The sequence below is a fragment of the Lolium rigidum genome, chromosome 7, assembly GCF_022539505.1.
Source record: "Lolium rigidum isolate FL_2022 chromosome 7, APGP_CSIRO_Lrig_0.1, whole genome shotgun sequence".
Taxonomy (NCBI): domain Eukaryota; kingdom Viridiplantae; phylum Streptophyta; class Magnoliopsida; order Poales; family Poaceae; genus Lolium; species Lolium rigidum.
Window position 1 is genome coordinate 116,294,586 of NC_061514.1, and position 16,760 is coordinate 116,311,345.

The 16,760-nt window shown below is 43.2% G+C and overlaps 2 protein-coding genes and 1 non-coding gene across 3 annotated transcripts; 1 reads left to right on the forward strand and 2 right to left on the reverse strand.

The window, feature by feature from the left end:
- The first annotated feature begins 222 nt into the window (after window positions 1-222).
- LOC124678291 (cytochrome P450 724B1) lies at window positions 223-4,248 on the forward strand. The gene is made up of 9 exons (XM_047214204.1): window positions 223-551; window positions 906-1,236; window positions 1,466-1,618; window positions 1,820-2,056; window positions 2,147-2,233; window positions 2,440-2,518; window positions 2,696-2,802; window positions 3,273-3,397; window positions 3,866-4,248. Exons 1-9 carry the CDS (start codon window positions 334-336, stop codon window positions 3,951-3,953), a joined length of 1,425 nt encoding a protein of 474 aa, XP_047070160.1. The 5' UTR covers window positions 223-333; the 3' UTR covers window positions 3,954-4,248.
- Window positions 4,249-10,745: 6,497 nt separating this feature from the next.
- Window positions 10,746-10,819, reverse strand: TRNAI-AAU. The gene has a single exon. It is a non-coding gene; the product is annotated as a tRNA-Ile (tRNA).
- A 236-nt stretch (window positions 10,820-11,055) lies between these two features.
- Window positions 11,056-14,854, reverse strand: LOC124675635 (ATP-dependent 6-phosphofructokinase 2-like). The gene is made up of 2 exons (XM_047211700.1): window positions 14,222-14,854; window positions 11,056-12,083 (listed from the first exon to the last, which is right to left on the reverse strand). Exons 1-2 carry the CDS (start codon window positions 14,810-14,812, stop codon window positions 11,262-11,264), a joined length of 1,413 nt encoding a protein of 470 aa, XP_047067656.1. The 5' UTR covers window positions 14,813-14,854; the 3' UTR covers window positions 11,056-11,261.
- Window positions 14,855-16,760: the final 1,906 nt, after the last annotated feature.

Consider the following 16,760-nt stretch of genomic DNA (forward strand, 5'->3'; position numbering starts at 1 on the left):
CCAACTCTGCGGTAAAAACAGAGATCAAGCAAGTACTGCTAGTGGTACTACTTGAAAGATAAACAAGGCCAAAGCAAGAAACGGAAAGGCAACCTTATTTTTCCTTTCCCTCTCCCTTTGCCAAGATCCTTCCTGCCCTTGCTCGGTTGCTCCTACCACTATATAACCTCCCCCCTCACGTTCCATTCTAGAGAGAGAGAAGGAAAGAGAGTGTGAGGAAGTGAATGATAGCTTAGACAGGTAGACAGAGAGGCAAGCAAGGCCGGCGCCATGCAGCTTGTGAGATGAGACCATAGGAAAGATTGGTTCTGGTTCCTGGAGCCGCGCTGTGGTATGATGAGTATGATGGTGGGAGAGCTCGTGCTGGCTGCTCCGGCGATCTTGTTCTCCTTGCTCCTGACGCTGGTGATGAGCCACTTCCTACCTTTGCTCCTGAATCCCAGGGCTCCCAGGGGCAGCTTCGGATGGCCCCTTGTTGGTGAGACCCTGAGGTTCCTCACCCCTCATGCTTCCAACACACTGGGCAGCTTCCTGGATGATCACTGCTCCAGGTAATCAGCAGTAGCATTTTTGTGTTACTATCATTCATCGCCACCACCACAGATTCTTATCTATGCAGTTAAGTACGTAGGATTGTTTATCATTACTTCATGTGGCAGCAAAAGGCGATGCATGTTGTGCATGTTGTCCTGTCTCAGCAGCTTTATGCTTGTTTCTTTTATTCTTAACTCGAAGGCTGTAAGTACATATGAACTTGACAGTGTGGTAGAGTTATATCGATGTTTGTGAAGTACAAGTCAGTAGAAAACTTGTTCATGACAAATGGTAAGATAGCAACTAACTAAGATAGCAGAAGACTAGCTAAGAGTATGATAGCATCTAACATTTTTGGTGTGATGATGCAGGTATGGGAGGGTGTTCAAGTCCCATCTGTTCTGCACCCCCACCATAGTGTCCTGTGACCAGGAGCTGAACCACTTCATCCTGCAGAATGAGGAGAAGCTGTTCCAGTGCAGTTACCCCAAGCCAATTCATGGCATACTGGGCAAGTCCTCCATGCTGGTGGTCCTGGGGGAGGACCACAAGAGGCTCAGGACCCTTGCTCTAGCGCTGGTTACCTCCACAAAGCTTAAGCCAAGCTACCTTGGTGACATTGAAAAGATTGCACTGCACATAGTTGGGTCATGGCATCATGGCAAGGCCAGCAAAATCACCTTCTGTGATGAGGCAAGGAAGGTTTGTTACCATACCAAGTGCATCTACTTACTAAAACCACAGCTAGCTGGCTAGTCATTACTAGACAGAGAGACATGATCCCATGAAACATGGGGGAAAATCTCTGCACATGTTACCTATATCTACATCATCATGCTGTTACTTCCTGATGCATGAATGTTTTCCAAAGGTGGCTTTGACTGACCAGGTTCTTTATTTTATTTCTTACCTTTCTTCTGGGTGAGCACAGTTCGCATTCAGTGTGATAGTGAAGCAGGTGTTGGGGCTGTCACCAGAGGAGCCAGTCACTGCCATGATACTGGAGGACTTCCTCACCTTCATGAAGGGCCTCATCTCTTTCCCTCTTCGCATCCCAGGGACCCCCTATGCCAGAGCTGTCCAGGTAATCAATTTATTTAATTAAACAGCTTCAGCCTTTTTCTTAATTTCTGTCAAAGTTTCAAGCCTTTTTTATGTACTTACCATACATGAAGCTCCTGAAACTAGTACACATCTATACTGGTACTATACCAAGTTTACATTAAAGATGCATATATGGATGCCATATTGTTCCAACACTGGTTCTATTGTATGGTGATCACAGGCCAGGAAGAGGATATCAAGCACTGTGAAGGGCATTATTGAGGAGAGGAGAAAAACTGGCTCCTGCAAGAAGGATGATTTCCTCAATGTGCTCCTGTCAACCAATGAGCTCTCCGATGAGGAGAAAGTGAGCTTTGTGCTGGACTCCCTACTAGGAGGATATGAGACCACCTCACTCTTGATCTCCATGGTTGTATACTTCCTTGGACAATCAGCTACAGATCTAGACCTAGTAAAGGTACATCATCATGCTCCTCATGGTGAATCCACAGATGATTGGTAGTTGTTCACCTGTCACTAACTATATGCGAACATGCTATGCATGCAGAGGGAGCATGAAGGCATAAGATCTACCAAAGGCAAGGAGGAGTGCCTGAGCTCTGAGGACTACAAGAAGATGGAATATACCCAACATGTGAGATGATAATCATTCAGCGAATGCTTTAGGATGTAGATGCATTTTTTTCCTTATTAAGATCATTGACATATATGCCTGCCTATATCTGAATATTGACTTGAGAGTAAGAACAGTTTGCAAGGATGGGTCAAAGGGGGAAGAGTCTTAATTTGGTCTGTAATAATGGGAATGGTGCAATGATACATATGTGGATGTCCTTTCAGGTTATCAATGAGGCGCTGAGATGTGGAAACATTGTCAAGTTTGTCCACAGGAAGGCTCTCAAAGACGTCAGATACAAAGGTAGTTTTAACCCAACTTGAGGCTTTCCTTGCAGATCCCATTGTGCTCATCACATGATAATGGATCAGGCAAAGGGCACCTTTGTTCCTGATTTGTGAGCATTGTTATTCCTCAAACACCTAGATTTTAACAGAAGATGCTCAAAAGCTTGTGGCCCTGTTTCTTGCTCTGTTGCAGAGTATCTGATTCCATCTGGCTGGAAGGTCCTACCTGTTTTCAGTTCTGTTCATTTGAACCCCTCACTTCATGGAAATGCTCAACAGTTCCAGCCTCGCAGATGGGAGGTATGTCTGATTACCATAGAGACCCTCAGTACTTGCAAATCTATGTTGGTACTGAACAATGATCAAGAACAGTTCGGTCATGCAGCTTAGCTATTATTGGGATGCTTACCTTTGATATAATACGTTTTTTATAATATATAATCCTATACAATAAAAAAGGTTAGAGCACCAATCAGAAGAACTTATCTGTAGCTTTGAGAGAATCTTCTTTAAAGGTGTACTCTAACTAATTGCTACCTTTAATTAGTGAGTGTCCAACTAACCCATGCCATAATTACTATGCTGGTATCCTCAGATACCAAGCAGGCTTTAGGCTGAGACAGTAGTGCCTTTTGTACATGGTCCTAACCATGATTCCTCACTCAAAGCCAGCATCCTTGGCTTTGCTTCTTCATTTTCTTAGCTTCTTGATGAATCGAAGCTAATGATCCAGTTCATGTTTATGATAATTGAATTGTTTGATGGAACAGGGAGCAAGCCAAGGAACAAGCAAGAAGTTTACGCCATTCGGCGGTGGCCCTCGGCTCTGTCCTGGATCAGAACTTGCCAAAGTAGAGGCTGCTTTCTTCGTTCATCATCTTGTGCTCAATTTCAGGTAAAAGAAGAGCACATGTTTATTTTATTGGATTAGGCGATGCATAGGTTAACCAGTAATCTAGTGAGAGCCACAAATCAAAGAAATGAAGAACATGCACGGCATTTTGAGAGAAAACCCAGGATTAGATTTGAACGACACACTTGGGACCGCGTTGATTAACAACATGTACACAGATTAATGCCTCTATCATACAAATAGTAATACATGGCAACAAGGCTACATGGTATCAGACGACCACACACTGTGCAAACATGGCAGCATGGAGTTTTCAATAAGTAGGCTATGCAAGTTGAGTGGTACCAAATGAGGTCCCAAACATCTGCAGCTATCTGATTGTGACAGTAGACACTGCATCTCTGTTTTTTCTTCAGAGTAGAGGAGATGAATGCTTACTGAATCTCTATACTAATTTACAGTGCTGATTGATATTTGTATTAGTTTCTTGACAATTTTGGCGCTCTGCAGATGGAAAATCGACGGCGATGACGTTCCAATGGCATACCCGTACGTGGAGTTCCCGAGAGGTCTGCCGATTGAAATCGAGCCAATTTGATCTGAGTCTTGAGTGGGTTCTTTGCAGCTGCAGCCATGGTGGTGAGTAACAAAAGATTGCAAGAAGTGAAAAAACACCGAAGACTAGCTAGCTAGTGTATCTGGCATGAGGAAGCTGGGGAGGTGGTGATCTGCTCTGTACATGGTGTAGATATATTTTGTCCAGTGGTGATTACTCGAGGTGGTTGGTTCACCTCACCCTGTAACATTCTCTACTGTTTGGAGTACTGCTCTATAGGAAAAAATTGGGCCCTCTCGATTCACAGGGGTATATCCCATTTATTTGTTCTGGAAATTAGCACGGATGGAATATGTACGGGACATTACTGAAACTTTGGAAAAGCACTCTTAGCTTTTCAAAATACAGCACCAGCACAGAAAATGACATCAACTCACAACAGAGAGTACAGCTTGTTGGGATTGATCTCAGGTTTAACCACCCGAGAGGAATAAGGGAGACAAATTCTCCTCTCACGTACGTGCCTGATCGGGGCACCCAAAACCAACTGGTTTCGGTCCCTGGTCCCACAGCGCCACATATAAAAAGGAGGAGGTCGTAACTCTCCAGGTGAGAGTGAAAAACACATACGTGAAAGTAACAGACCCCTAACAACCGATCCAAAAAGGGTGCCGATGGGATCGGAAGACCGGAGCACCACCGCCGGCCACCGCGAGGACTGTGCCGACGGCGTCTAAGACCATCTCCACCTCCAGGAGCTAGGAGGGTCCTGCCGCCGACGCCTCCACTCCGTCTGCAGCACACCACCTCCATCAACATCGCAGCATGCCTGTGCCTGCAACGAGCAAGAAGGGGAATACTTCATCTTCCTGTAAGTGGATCTCCTGATCTCTTTGTTAAAGAGAATTAGGTGCACTGATAGGTGATCAGCACATGTATATGTTAATCCTAACGATGCATTAAAAAAAAAAGCTAACAATGGTATCAGAGCTGATCTGATCACCTTAAGTGCCCTAAGCATGTTTTGTCTTGATTATGGAACCCTAATGCGATCTGTTTATAATGTCTATGTCTGATGGATTTGTTTAACAAAATTGAATTGTTGTTGTTAGGCTCGGGTTCACCCCCTATTATGTCAATTCCATGTAACCAGAATATCAAGTTCAATTAACCGAAATTAATGTTTGGAGTCAAGTTTATGCCCTGGTTAATTACTTTTATCATGCCGTTGTTCTACTTACGGCTTACGTAAGCAATTACTCGTGTTTTGGGGAGCACGAACTTTGAACCATGAAAGAAAATCCCCAAATTGATGATGAATCCTAACCATAAATCCCGAAAGGAAAAATTTGCACCCAATTGATGAGAAGGGGATCAAGATCTTACCACTGATGACGCCACGCCGTCGCCTTTTCCTTTCGGGGCTCGCCGAGGACCCGCTGTGGACGAGCGAAACGACGCGCGGGATGGACGAGGCGCCGCTGGCCGCCGTGCCACCGGTCGCCGTCGTCGCTCGATCGCTGGCTTGCCGGCGCGCTACACCAAGCCGCGACGCCGCCTTCTCACGGAGAGGACGAGCGGGACGACGCGCTTCTGCGCGGAATGGACGGCACCGGGGTGCTGCACCTCGCCGTCATCGCTCGGCCGCTGGCTTGCCGGCGTGCGACACCACCTCCTCACCGCACCACCGACGCGACGCACCGGCTGCACTCGACGGAGCAGCGCACGGAATCCAATCCGCAGCACGCTGCTCCGGCGAGCGGAGCCACAGCGCCGCCGGGAACGGTCGTTTTTCTGCCGCCGGTTGCCTCCGGCGCTGCCTCGCGGAAAAACAGGGGAGGTGGAGGAATCGGGCTAGGGTTTGACCGGCCGGTGTATTTGCACTAACTGAGACGAATCTGGGCCGTCAATTTTGATCCGACAGCCTAGATTGGCCTGCTGTGTTAACAGGCCTCAGACGCTTATTGGACCAAATCTGAGAAGAAGGCCGAGCCCAGGTTCCCTGCAGCCTCCCTAATGTTTTAACGCCCAGGGCGGTATTGTTGTTAAGGGCTGCAGTAGTTTTTTGGGCCGAAAGAAGAATGTGGCTTTTCAGTCTTTTCAGTGCTTTTACGATTTATATATAATGCTTATGATTACACTGTTTAGATGGATTGTAATTGCCTGAAAATTATGTTAAATGAACATGTTGATTTTACTAAATAAAATGAAACCCACGGGAAATTTTATTTTAAAATTTTGACAAATTTTTAATGTCTTTTGGTGACATTTGATAACTATCATTTTAAATATCAATTGACGTTGAGAATAATATTGATATTTATTACCCATGAGAATGTTTTGCTTATATTTTGATAAAGTGTTCAGGTTTTTATGTTTAGAGGGAAATATTGTTTAGTTTTTATGAGCAAAATGGGAAGGTATTATCTACTAATCCATGGCATTTTAATGATATGGTTATTATTTTGATTTTATGTTGTTGTCATAATTATGGCATGTCTTGATGATAGGATCATCACTAATGGGCTTAGGCCACCTTAAGAAAAAGTTGATCCTCGTGTTGTTCGGTTTTCCGCACTGCACTATGTAACCAAATAATGTTGAGAAATTAGTCCAAGTATTATGTCGGTGCGTTTTGTCTTTTGACATGCACTGAAGGTGATGAAGGCTCATAATGATGTTGATTCTCTGAAGAAAGTTTCTTTAGAGGATTGTAATGTGCATCATGCTCATGTATTGTCATTCTATTTGACTATTGTTGTTCACCAATTATTTGGTGAACCGTGATGTAACTTAATATAAGTCATTTGGACAATACTTATAGTTGATGATAATGTTATTTTCGGTGTGAATGTCATTCATGGAAATGTCATTTTCATTGTTAATATTCAGAATGAATGGTATTTTGTACCATGCCTTCAAGTTTGTAATGATAAACCTTGACATGTTTGCTTGATGTTTTTGAAATTATGGAGTCAAAGGTTGAAGACAAAATGATTAGTGATGAACTATAAATTTACCAGATGTTCTCACTAGTCATTATGTGATTTTAAGTTTCTCTAGTCAAAATGGAACCAACGAGAAGTTTTGAATAGAGATTTTAATTATGAGCGTATGATATATGGTATGTGATAGTATTCTGACCAACGTTGATTATTGTCATAACCCATTTCTTTATGAATGATAATGTTCTCTTCCGTTTTCAGCCCAACGGTGATACGGATTAGAACAACAAATGACCTTGTTTTGATTCGTCTCATCACAAGTTTTCTTGATGTTTATGTTTATAATGATGCTCATAAAGATGCTATCTATTTTAAGCAATGGACAAGGGGTTCTTCTATGAGGACATTGACGAATAAAGCATTGTAAGACAACTTGCTTCTATATGAACATTTTGTTCTTTGGAACGCAATCTTTTTATGTAAGTCTCACCATATGGTGAGCATTTTTGTGTCCTCGGGGCATGTATCTTTTGTAATGATTATGTGTGCTATGACACAATTATGATGTAAGAAATGTGAGAAATGAGATCTCGTCGAAATTGTGGTAAGTTTACCACATTTCGAAGGGGGAAAGGGAATGTCTCATTTAATATGGGTCATTGCACTCATTTAATTCTCCGAGTATGATGGAACCAACGAGAAGTCCTATTTGGAGAGTGAATGAATGAAAAATCACACTAATGTTTTGACTCCTTTTCATGTTAATGTGATATTACTCCCTTATGAACACTATGAAACAGACATGAATGATAAAGTGGCAAGTTTGCCATTCTAATGTTGTCTATGGTGTAGCATGTGGCTTATGGTTACATTTCTGACCAACGTCGTTTATAATCATGTGCCACATTAATTTAATCAAGTTCTTTTCCACCTTCTGCCCAACGGTGTTGTGGTTTAGAACTGAAATGAAGCATTATCGAGTTTTTGCAGCCATGTTCTCCATATAAAGTGATCATGGAGAACTGGAGCTTATGAACATGAACCTTAAGGAGAATTTCCATGAGATCCTTGTTCGTACACATTAGTTATGTTGAGAGTTATGTAGTCCCTAATACAACACTTGGTGTTGAACTCAACAATTTTCATGTGATAAATAATGTGTGTGAACATTTATCTTGGTGACATTTGCAATGTATGATGAAGATAATGAGCTTTAGTGATGTACGGAACTTAATAGAGTTTGCTGAGTGAGTCAAATAATGGTTGGGCGTATATGGCTCCACACAAAAAAAAAGGTGACTCTGAGGAAATCTTGAAAGGACCAAACAAAGAATGTTACAATACTACCTCAAGACGAGGGGGAGTAAGCTTCACTACTTTATGTAGATTGAATCTTATTGGCTATCCAGGGGTTTTTCAATCTTCTAATTATGGTATGAAGGATCTTGGTAATGCCTCATACCTTGATGTATTGAGGCTCCCCAAGATATAAGTCCAGTCCAAAAGGAGTATAAGTTCTACATTATGATGACATACGGAAATAGAGTACGAAAAGAAAATATTATGTACTAGTACTCTATCTCACCTGCTACTAATGTTAAGGGCAATAAAGATGGGCATTTCAATGTCCAAGGAACCATTTTAAACTGATCAGATAACGGGGGTTCCTTATGCTTCAGTTGTCAGAAGCAACTTGTGTATTCAAGAATGAACATGCCCTACTTACGACCGGGATAATTGGCAAATACAGTAAGTTCATAAATGGAACATTGAAAAAGCCGTCAAAATGTCTTGCGATACATGCAAGATAATAATGTTTACATGCTCATTTGTAATATGCCTAGTAACCTTGACTTCGTGGGTTATTCAGATATTGGTTTTGCGAGGTGTGTGGATAATAAAGTTTCCACGTCATGTCACATCCTCACCCTCGCATATGGAGTTATATCGTGGAAAAGCTCCAAAAATGACATTGATGGCATCATAATGATGCAATTAGCTATGTGGCATGTTAAGAGGCTATCGGCAGGTGTATGTCAAAATGTTTTCCCGAAATTAATGTGGTAGACAACATTTAAAGCCACTTACTGCATTATGAACACGCAGTTTTCTATGCAAGTAACAACAAGTCAAATGGTGTTGCCAAAACCATATTGAGAATATGTTTGATGTTGTGAAAGATAGAATCCAGGATCAAACTATTGTTGTTAAGCGTATAAATATGTTTTATATGCTTTTGGGATCCGTTTATCGAAGGCCTAGTCACTCCTATTTATGATTATGTTGCCGGCATGGGTTGCTAGAAAGCCTTTTGATCCCGGAAATAAGGACCGTCAAATGGACCAACTCCCATAAAGTATTATGTTTTCCATTTTAAGATAGGATGGTGTACTATAAGTATTGAGGTTTAGTGGCATGTCATTGGCCACTTCAACACCTTACTTTGGTACGTTGTTCCTATTGAGAGTGGACTTATGATGTTTGTTAACCTTACGATCAAGGGGGAGAATGTTGGGATTGATCTCAGGTTTAACCACCCGAGAGGAATAAGGGAGACAAATTCTCCTCTCACGTACGTGCCTGATCGGGGCACCCAAAACCAACTGGTTTCGGTCCCTGGTCCCACAGCGCCACATATAAAAAGGAGGAGGTCGTAACTCTCCAGGTGAGAGTGAAAAACACATACGTGAAAGTAACGGACCCCTAACAACCGATCCAAAAGGGTGCCGATGGGATCGAAGACCGGAGCACCACCGCCGGCCACCGCGAGGACCGTGCCGACGGCGTCTAAGACCATCTCCACCTCCGGGAGCTAGGAGGGTCCCGCTGCCGACGCCTCCACTCCGTCTCGCAGCACACCACCTCCATCAACATCGCAGCATGCCCGTGCCTCGCAACGAGCAAGAAGGGGAATACTTCATCTTCCTGTAAGTGGATCTCCTGATCTCTTTGTTAAAGAGAATTAGGTGCACTGATAGGTGATCAGCACATGTATATGTTAATCCTAATGATGCATTAAAGAAAAAAAGCTAACACAGCTAATGTCCGAGTTTGGCATCCATATAGTAGCAAAAGTACTAAACCCGAATTTCCCTTTGGAATGAGCCCTTGCCTTCTCTTTTGAAGTTACTTTTACATAGATGGGAAAAAGATAGGATTGACGCGCATCTCTCCAATTGATCGTCCAAGACAAAGCAGTTCAGAGCAATGTTTTTTTTTTATTGAAAGCACTACTTTTACATTTATATGAAGATGAGTTTTATCAAATCCTGTGGTGACTCGTATAAACAGGAACCCCGTTTGTAATGTACTACCTTCATATCCGTTTCTAGGTGAACATTTCTTTTTTGAACTGTATGGCAGGAGTTCTGCCTTTGCATTATAGGAGGAAAAAACTAACAGCTTTACAAAAGTTATACAGATGTTGTTCAGCCTGGAAGATGCAAAACGAAACATAAGGAAAAAAGAACTAGCAGTTCAATCTCCCTTCGCTTGTATTTCGATGCCCTGGAAAATACGCCTGTTTCTCTCATTCCATATATTCCACATTACATAAACTGCCACCGGCATCTCCTTCTTAGCATTTGCACTCTATCTCGGTTGATGCCTGTCCACCGATCTTTCAGCCCACACCAGCTTAGAAAATGGACACCTCAGAGTGAGATGTGTAGCAGTGACCTGGTTGCAAAAGACAGTATTTGCCATCAACGACAGTTATTTTTTAGAGGGAGGAGTATTAGCATACGTGGATTGCTTTTGAAGACAACGAATCAAGACCTACAGAAAGAGAACATTGCAGCTGTCCAGTATTGTCATCTGACAGTCAAGATTAAGTTCAGGAGTTACTATTATACGAAAAATAAGAATAAAAACAAGATGCAAAAAATTGTGGCCCATACAGGTCTCGAACCTGTGACCTTCGCGTTATTAGCACGACGCTCTAACCAGCTGAGCTAATAGGCCTTGTTGTTAAAGTACGAACAATTATTTTATATTAATTATTATACAGAACGTACGAGCAAAACATTCACCTTTGTGTCCATATCCAGATCAGGTTTTGAGTTTTCACACAGGAGTATATACGTCCTAACAAAAATGCGTTGGTACCTGCAAGAATAAACAAGTAACGGTTCCAAGTAATGTCACCATTTGTCCCCAATCCTCCAAAGTCCAAACACCATTCCAAGTAAAGTCACCAAGTGTATTTACGAGAATCGTACTTACAATAGAGTTACAAGTACTTCCGAAGACATACACCCACAGCCTGATAAACCAGAGAACAAGCTCTCTCTTATCTTATTGAAGAACCGAAATCACGAGACAAACAACTACTGCTAGATCAAATCAAAATGATTTTGACAGTGTCCAGAGAGGGTACTTTCATGACACCACATAACTTCATGTCTTAGGGCTTCAGGAAATCCGGTTGATCTGTGACTGATCTAACCCATGCCCATTTGTGATCATTCACATCGACTGGGTTCTTGGCCACTGCGATATCCTCCAAAGGTATGTAGCTGTAATTCCCATTTATCGGGCCAGGTACGAAGCCAGTGAACCCAGCCATGATCCCGTGGATCGCGGAATGCGCCAACAGGGTACAATACAGATTATCAGTAGCATTTGCTGGGACTGCACGAATCATGTAGGTAGGATCAATATACTTCACAGTGAACAACTCACCAGGGTGTTCTCTTTTCCACCACCTACCCAGCTCAGATTTCAGCCAGGGGCCAACATCAAGGAACAACATGTTGCCGGACTCATCCTGCTCCCGCTTCTGCTCATCAGTCCGGGGAATCAATTCCTGACCAGAACCTTCAGCGACCACGATGACAGCATGTCCCTTCTGCTTTATCCTTTCATAAAGAAACTCAAACAGGCCTCCCTTCCCTTCAACATGGAAATCGATCTCAGGAATCAAACAGCAGTCAACGTCTCGGCTGCTCAGGGTGGCATGAAGAGCAATGTGGCCCGTGCTCCTGCCCATAAGTTTGACAAGGCCGATGCCATTCACCGCACTCACAGCCTCCACATGTGCTGCGTCGATCGCCTGCTGGGCAATCTCTACTGCAGTTTGAAATCCAAAGGACCTATCTATGATGCCGATGTCGTTGTCCACAGTTTTTGGGATCCCTGTAATGGATATGCTCAAACCACGCCGTTTGATCTCCTCGAAGATCGCCACAGCTCCTCTCATGGTGCCATCCCCGCCAATCGCATAGACCTGGAAAAATAAAGGGATATGATAGGTTGTATGATCAACATACGAAGAATAGAAACAGTTGGCATGTTAACCAGCACACATTTGATTCCATTGCACTTGAACAATTCGATAGTAGGTGACCACAATAAAGTCTTACTCCTAAGTCAGATGGATAGTCATGAGCCTTATTAAACTTTTCTGCACAGCCTTAACTCTAATTTAAAGGTGTATTTTATAGGTTACATCATGGTAACTGAAATCATATTACATTGGTCATCACTGAAAATTTAAGGGGATTTGCTAAATCTCAGGTGACTGAGATCTTCTTATGTCTCAGTCGACCTGAGAACCGTTAGATCATTCTTCAAGATTCGTGCAAAGTGCGCTGTTCAGGTGGGAAAAATTAATCAGCGGTAAGGCGGGCGCGCTAGGAGTCGATACCACGCCCTCGTGTGTCGCACAGCGATTGTGCAACCACTAGGATGAAACTTGTTTCCTGTATAGCTGTCACTACGGTTGATTTATATAGTTGATCTTGTCCATTAATTAAACGCCATTCGTGCTGATTTTTTCCTTTTGACTTCTTTCTCATTATTCATATTATTTGCATACTTTTTTTTCATTTCCCAGGTTGCACATTTAAAATAATGTGCACCTATCACATCAAGAAAAGTGCAACCATGCTTTCTATGTATTTTCTTGTTTTGTTTTTTATGCCTGTAGTATTTCTCTAATTTTGTGTCATTTAAATAGATTGCACTTTCTTCGACAATAACGTGTAACTAGCAACCGATTTTTTATATGAGTTGCACCTTTTTTTGAGAAATATGCAACTAGCAAGCTATATTCGATGTGAGTTGCACTTTTTAAAAGAAATGTGCAAATCCATCTGGGTTTGAATATAAGTTGTACTTTTTTTTTCAAACAACGCGCTACTAGCAGCCGGTTATTGATATGAGTTACACTTTTCTAGAAATATGTGCAACTAGAAGTTTTTTTTATGAGTTGCACTTTTTATGAAGAAATGTGCAACTGGTTATTGGTACGAGTTACACTTTTCTAATGAAATGTGCAGCTAGAAGTATTTTTTACACGAGTTGCACTTTTTATGAAGAAATGTGCAACTGGTTATTGATAAGAGTTACAATTTTCTAATCAAATGTGCAACTAGAAGTTTTTTATATGAGTTGCACTTTTTATGAAGAAATGTGTAACCGGTTATTGATACCAGTTACACTTTTCTAATGACATGTGCAACAAGAAGTTTTTTTAAATATGAGTTGCACTTTTTCATGAAGAAATGTGTAACCGGTTATATTGATACGAGTTGCACTTTTCTAATGAAATGTGTAACTAGAAGTTTTTTCTAGACGAGTTGCACTATTTTTCAAGAAATATGCAACTAGCAACCGGTTATCGATACAATTTACACTTTTCTAAAAAGAAATGTGCAACTAGAACTTTTTTAATACGAGTTACACTTTTCTCCAATAACGTGTAAGTAGCAACCGGTTTTTATTATGAGTTGCATTTTTTTCAAGAAATACGCAATTAGCATATTTTTGGGTTCCATATTTTTGTCATTGATTTTTTTCCTTATTCTTTGATTTTAAATCACTGATAGTTTCCAATTAAATTTTAGAAAATGTTTAAAGCAACTTTCCTTTAAAAAAAAAAATCGGTGAACATTTTTTAAGTTGTGAGGAGCAGCGGTAGTAAGCTAATTAAGTGGAATTCAAACTGTTGTGAGCTAACTCTGTTTAAATTGACAACGATGTGCAAGTGTAAATTAATAGGTTAGTAGCTAGGTAGCAAAACATGTCCGCTCGGTGTGCATGCACTGATGTGCACATGCTGCTGCGTATGGCCGTCATTCATCGAGAGGTGCGATGCTGCTCGCTGCTTGCTGCATGTCCCTGGTGTCGACTGAGACGTAAGGAATTATCAGTCGACTGCTCCCTAGGCATTCCGAAATTTAAGAGACAAATTCAGTAGATTAGAGCAAGTCCAGCTTAGTATAATCTTAAGTCAGTTAATGGTCAAGCATTCAGTGCGTAAAGCCCACCCCGATATTAAGTCATCGCAAATCATAGTGATATTGGAAGTAAAGCATCGCTGTCTATAGTCAAATCTGAACTGTGTGTTTGAGTTGCTCTGACCTGAGTATACCCTCGCGCGACCATGCCGTCGACGATCTTGTTGAGATCGAAGCCACCCCGCGTGGTCTTTAGCGCGGTTCCTCCCTTCTTGTGCCAGCCGTCGACGGCTGCCGGGTCGAGCAGCACGTGGTCGTCGTCGGCGCCGTAGAAGCCGCGGTAGCCCGCTGCGACGCCGAAGACGTGGCGGACGCCGTAGAGCTCATGGAGGCCGACAACGAGCTCGCGCAGCACGGTGTTGAGGCCCGGGCAGAGGCCCCCGCAGGTGACGAGCGCGGCGCGGGCGCGGGCCGGGTCGACTGCGAGGCTCCCGCGCGGGCCGGCGCGGCGGTAGGCGACGAGCGGGTTGGGGTGGCCGGTGGCGAGGTCGAAGAAGGCGTGGCGGAGGGAGACGTCCCCCGGGGAGATGTAGAAGGTGGGGGGCGGGTTGAAGTAGGGCTGGCTGGAGATGGGGTTGGGGATCGTGGCGGTGGTGGCCGCGGCGGTGAGCCGGGGCACGTCGCGGAGGGTGAGCGGAGGGAGGGTCACGGTGGTGTTGCTCGGGGTGGAGGCGTCGCGGTCGCCGCCGGAGTTGGGGGCGGCGCTGGGATCCATCTGTGTTTCCTGTCGGCGAGGGCGGTGGGAAAATGGAAGTGCGGGGTGGTCGGAGCAGAGGAAAGCAGAGATGAAGGTGGGTTTAAGGGACGCGTGGCCGTCTGCGTAGTCGTTCTGGAAGCAGAGGTGGTGGCCGTGTCGAGGGGCACCTCATCAGTAGACAAATGTCCAACAACAAGGACTACCAAATGGCCACGTACACAGTACCAGGAGTATTTTGACTAGGAGTATACTCTGTTGACTATGTATGTGTAACAGTTTTCCTGATCTTACTCTGACCTTCAATCTAAGCAATAATAATTGGCATAAAAAATATATCAATGAAAACATTTTTCCTAATACAAATACCACAGTGTAATTTTATAAAACACCTTATGTTAGTTAAAATTTTAACATCAAAATGGGTGTGCGGTGTAATAGGGACAAACTGAGTAGGGAAAATTCAGTACACATGTTGGATTAACATAATTGTAGCATTGAGAAAAGTTTTTCCCTGATGTATAGGGGTGAATGTATTTATCCTAAGTTTTTACATGTCTTCTTACCCTCAACATACTGAATCGGGAAATAAGAAATAAACTATCTTGCTTTTACTAAGTTTGCCACGGCGTGTTAACTGGCTTGCTAAGTTTGACAGGCGTAACAACAACAGCTCTGTGTTACATTCTCGAGTTGTAGTTGGGGGAGCTAGAACGCTCTTGCGCCTCAACCAACCTAGGAGATGATCTCCTTGATTTCCCCCTCGCAAAGGTCGGAAGTCTGTGCTTGGTGGATCTCGTTAGAGAGATCGGTTGTGGATCGTACAATCACGCCAGCGTGGGTGACACAAGCCGATCGGTGGCTCCATTCGGCCCAACTTGGGAGGGGGGCACGTTGATGGTGAAGTCCTCTTGCGCGCTACCTTTAGAGCTCCCCGCACTCTTTGAGTCATGCTCGGAGATTGGGGAGAGACTAAAGGTTTCCACCAGCCGTTCCTTCGGGGACGAGCAATTTAGTCTACGGCCGGTGTCGTGGCCCAAGTTGATCTCGTGCGAAGGCAAGTTTATCCTAGTTGTCGGATCGATGCTGACAATGAAGGTTTCGCCTGAGGCATTGGTGACAAGGTTGTGTGTACCAAAGTGTAACGCCTAACTAGGAGTGGTGGTAGCGCCGTTGATGTAGATGATTGATTTCACCATCTGAGCCTCTCAAAGTTAATCTAAACACGCAAGCTCATATCTGGCATGCCAACTTTCATTGTATTTTCCTGTTAGTAAATTTGTTGTTCAGCAGGATTAGATGGTAGCACACACAGACACCGGGTTTTTACAGGTTTGGACGTATAGTAAAGACCTTACTCCCGTGTGTGCTGGATGGATTATCTTTGAGTGTGCTCGAGGGCGAACTCAAAAGGTTGCTAGAGTACGTTTATGGTGGATGAATGGTGATGGATATCACAAGAGTTTTGAGAGAGAGAGAGAAAGAGTTGTGTTTTTTATGTGGCGGCTCTCTATGTCCTTTATATAGGGAAGGACCTAGGTTTGCAGGTGTCTAAACTAGTAGGCTATCGAAAGGATCGTATGTGCACCTAGAGGGGGTGAATAAGTGCTAACCATAAATCTTTTTAGGAAATTTAGGATTGACAAGAATATAGATTGTCTAGATGTGCAACTAAGTGGACAATCCTATATGAAAATATGCATACAAGCAAGTAAACAAGATACACATAGTAAAGGTGGTAAAGGGTAGAGGTAACCGAAGGTGAAGCGCACATAGACACAAGGATTAATTCTCGTAGATCCTTCCTTTTGAGGATAAATACATCTATGTTGGAGGGGTGTGATGCCACGAAGGCGAACCAACGCCACAAAGGTATCACTCTATTCTCTAGTGAGTAAACCACAAAGGCCAGCTCACTCTCCACTAAGCGGGGACCTTGAAGGTGGCAACCAAAACCTTTACACAAGGT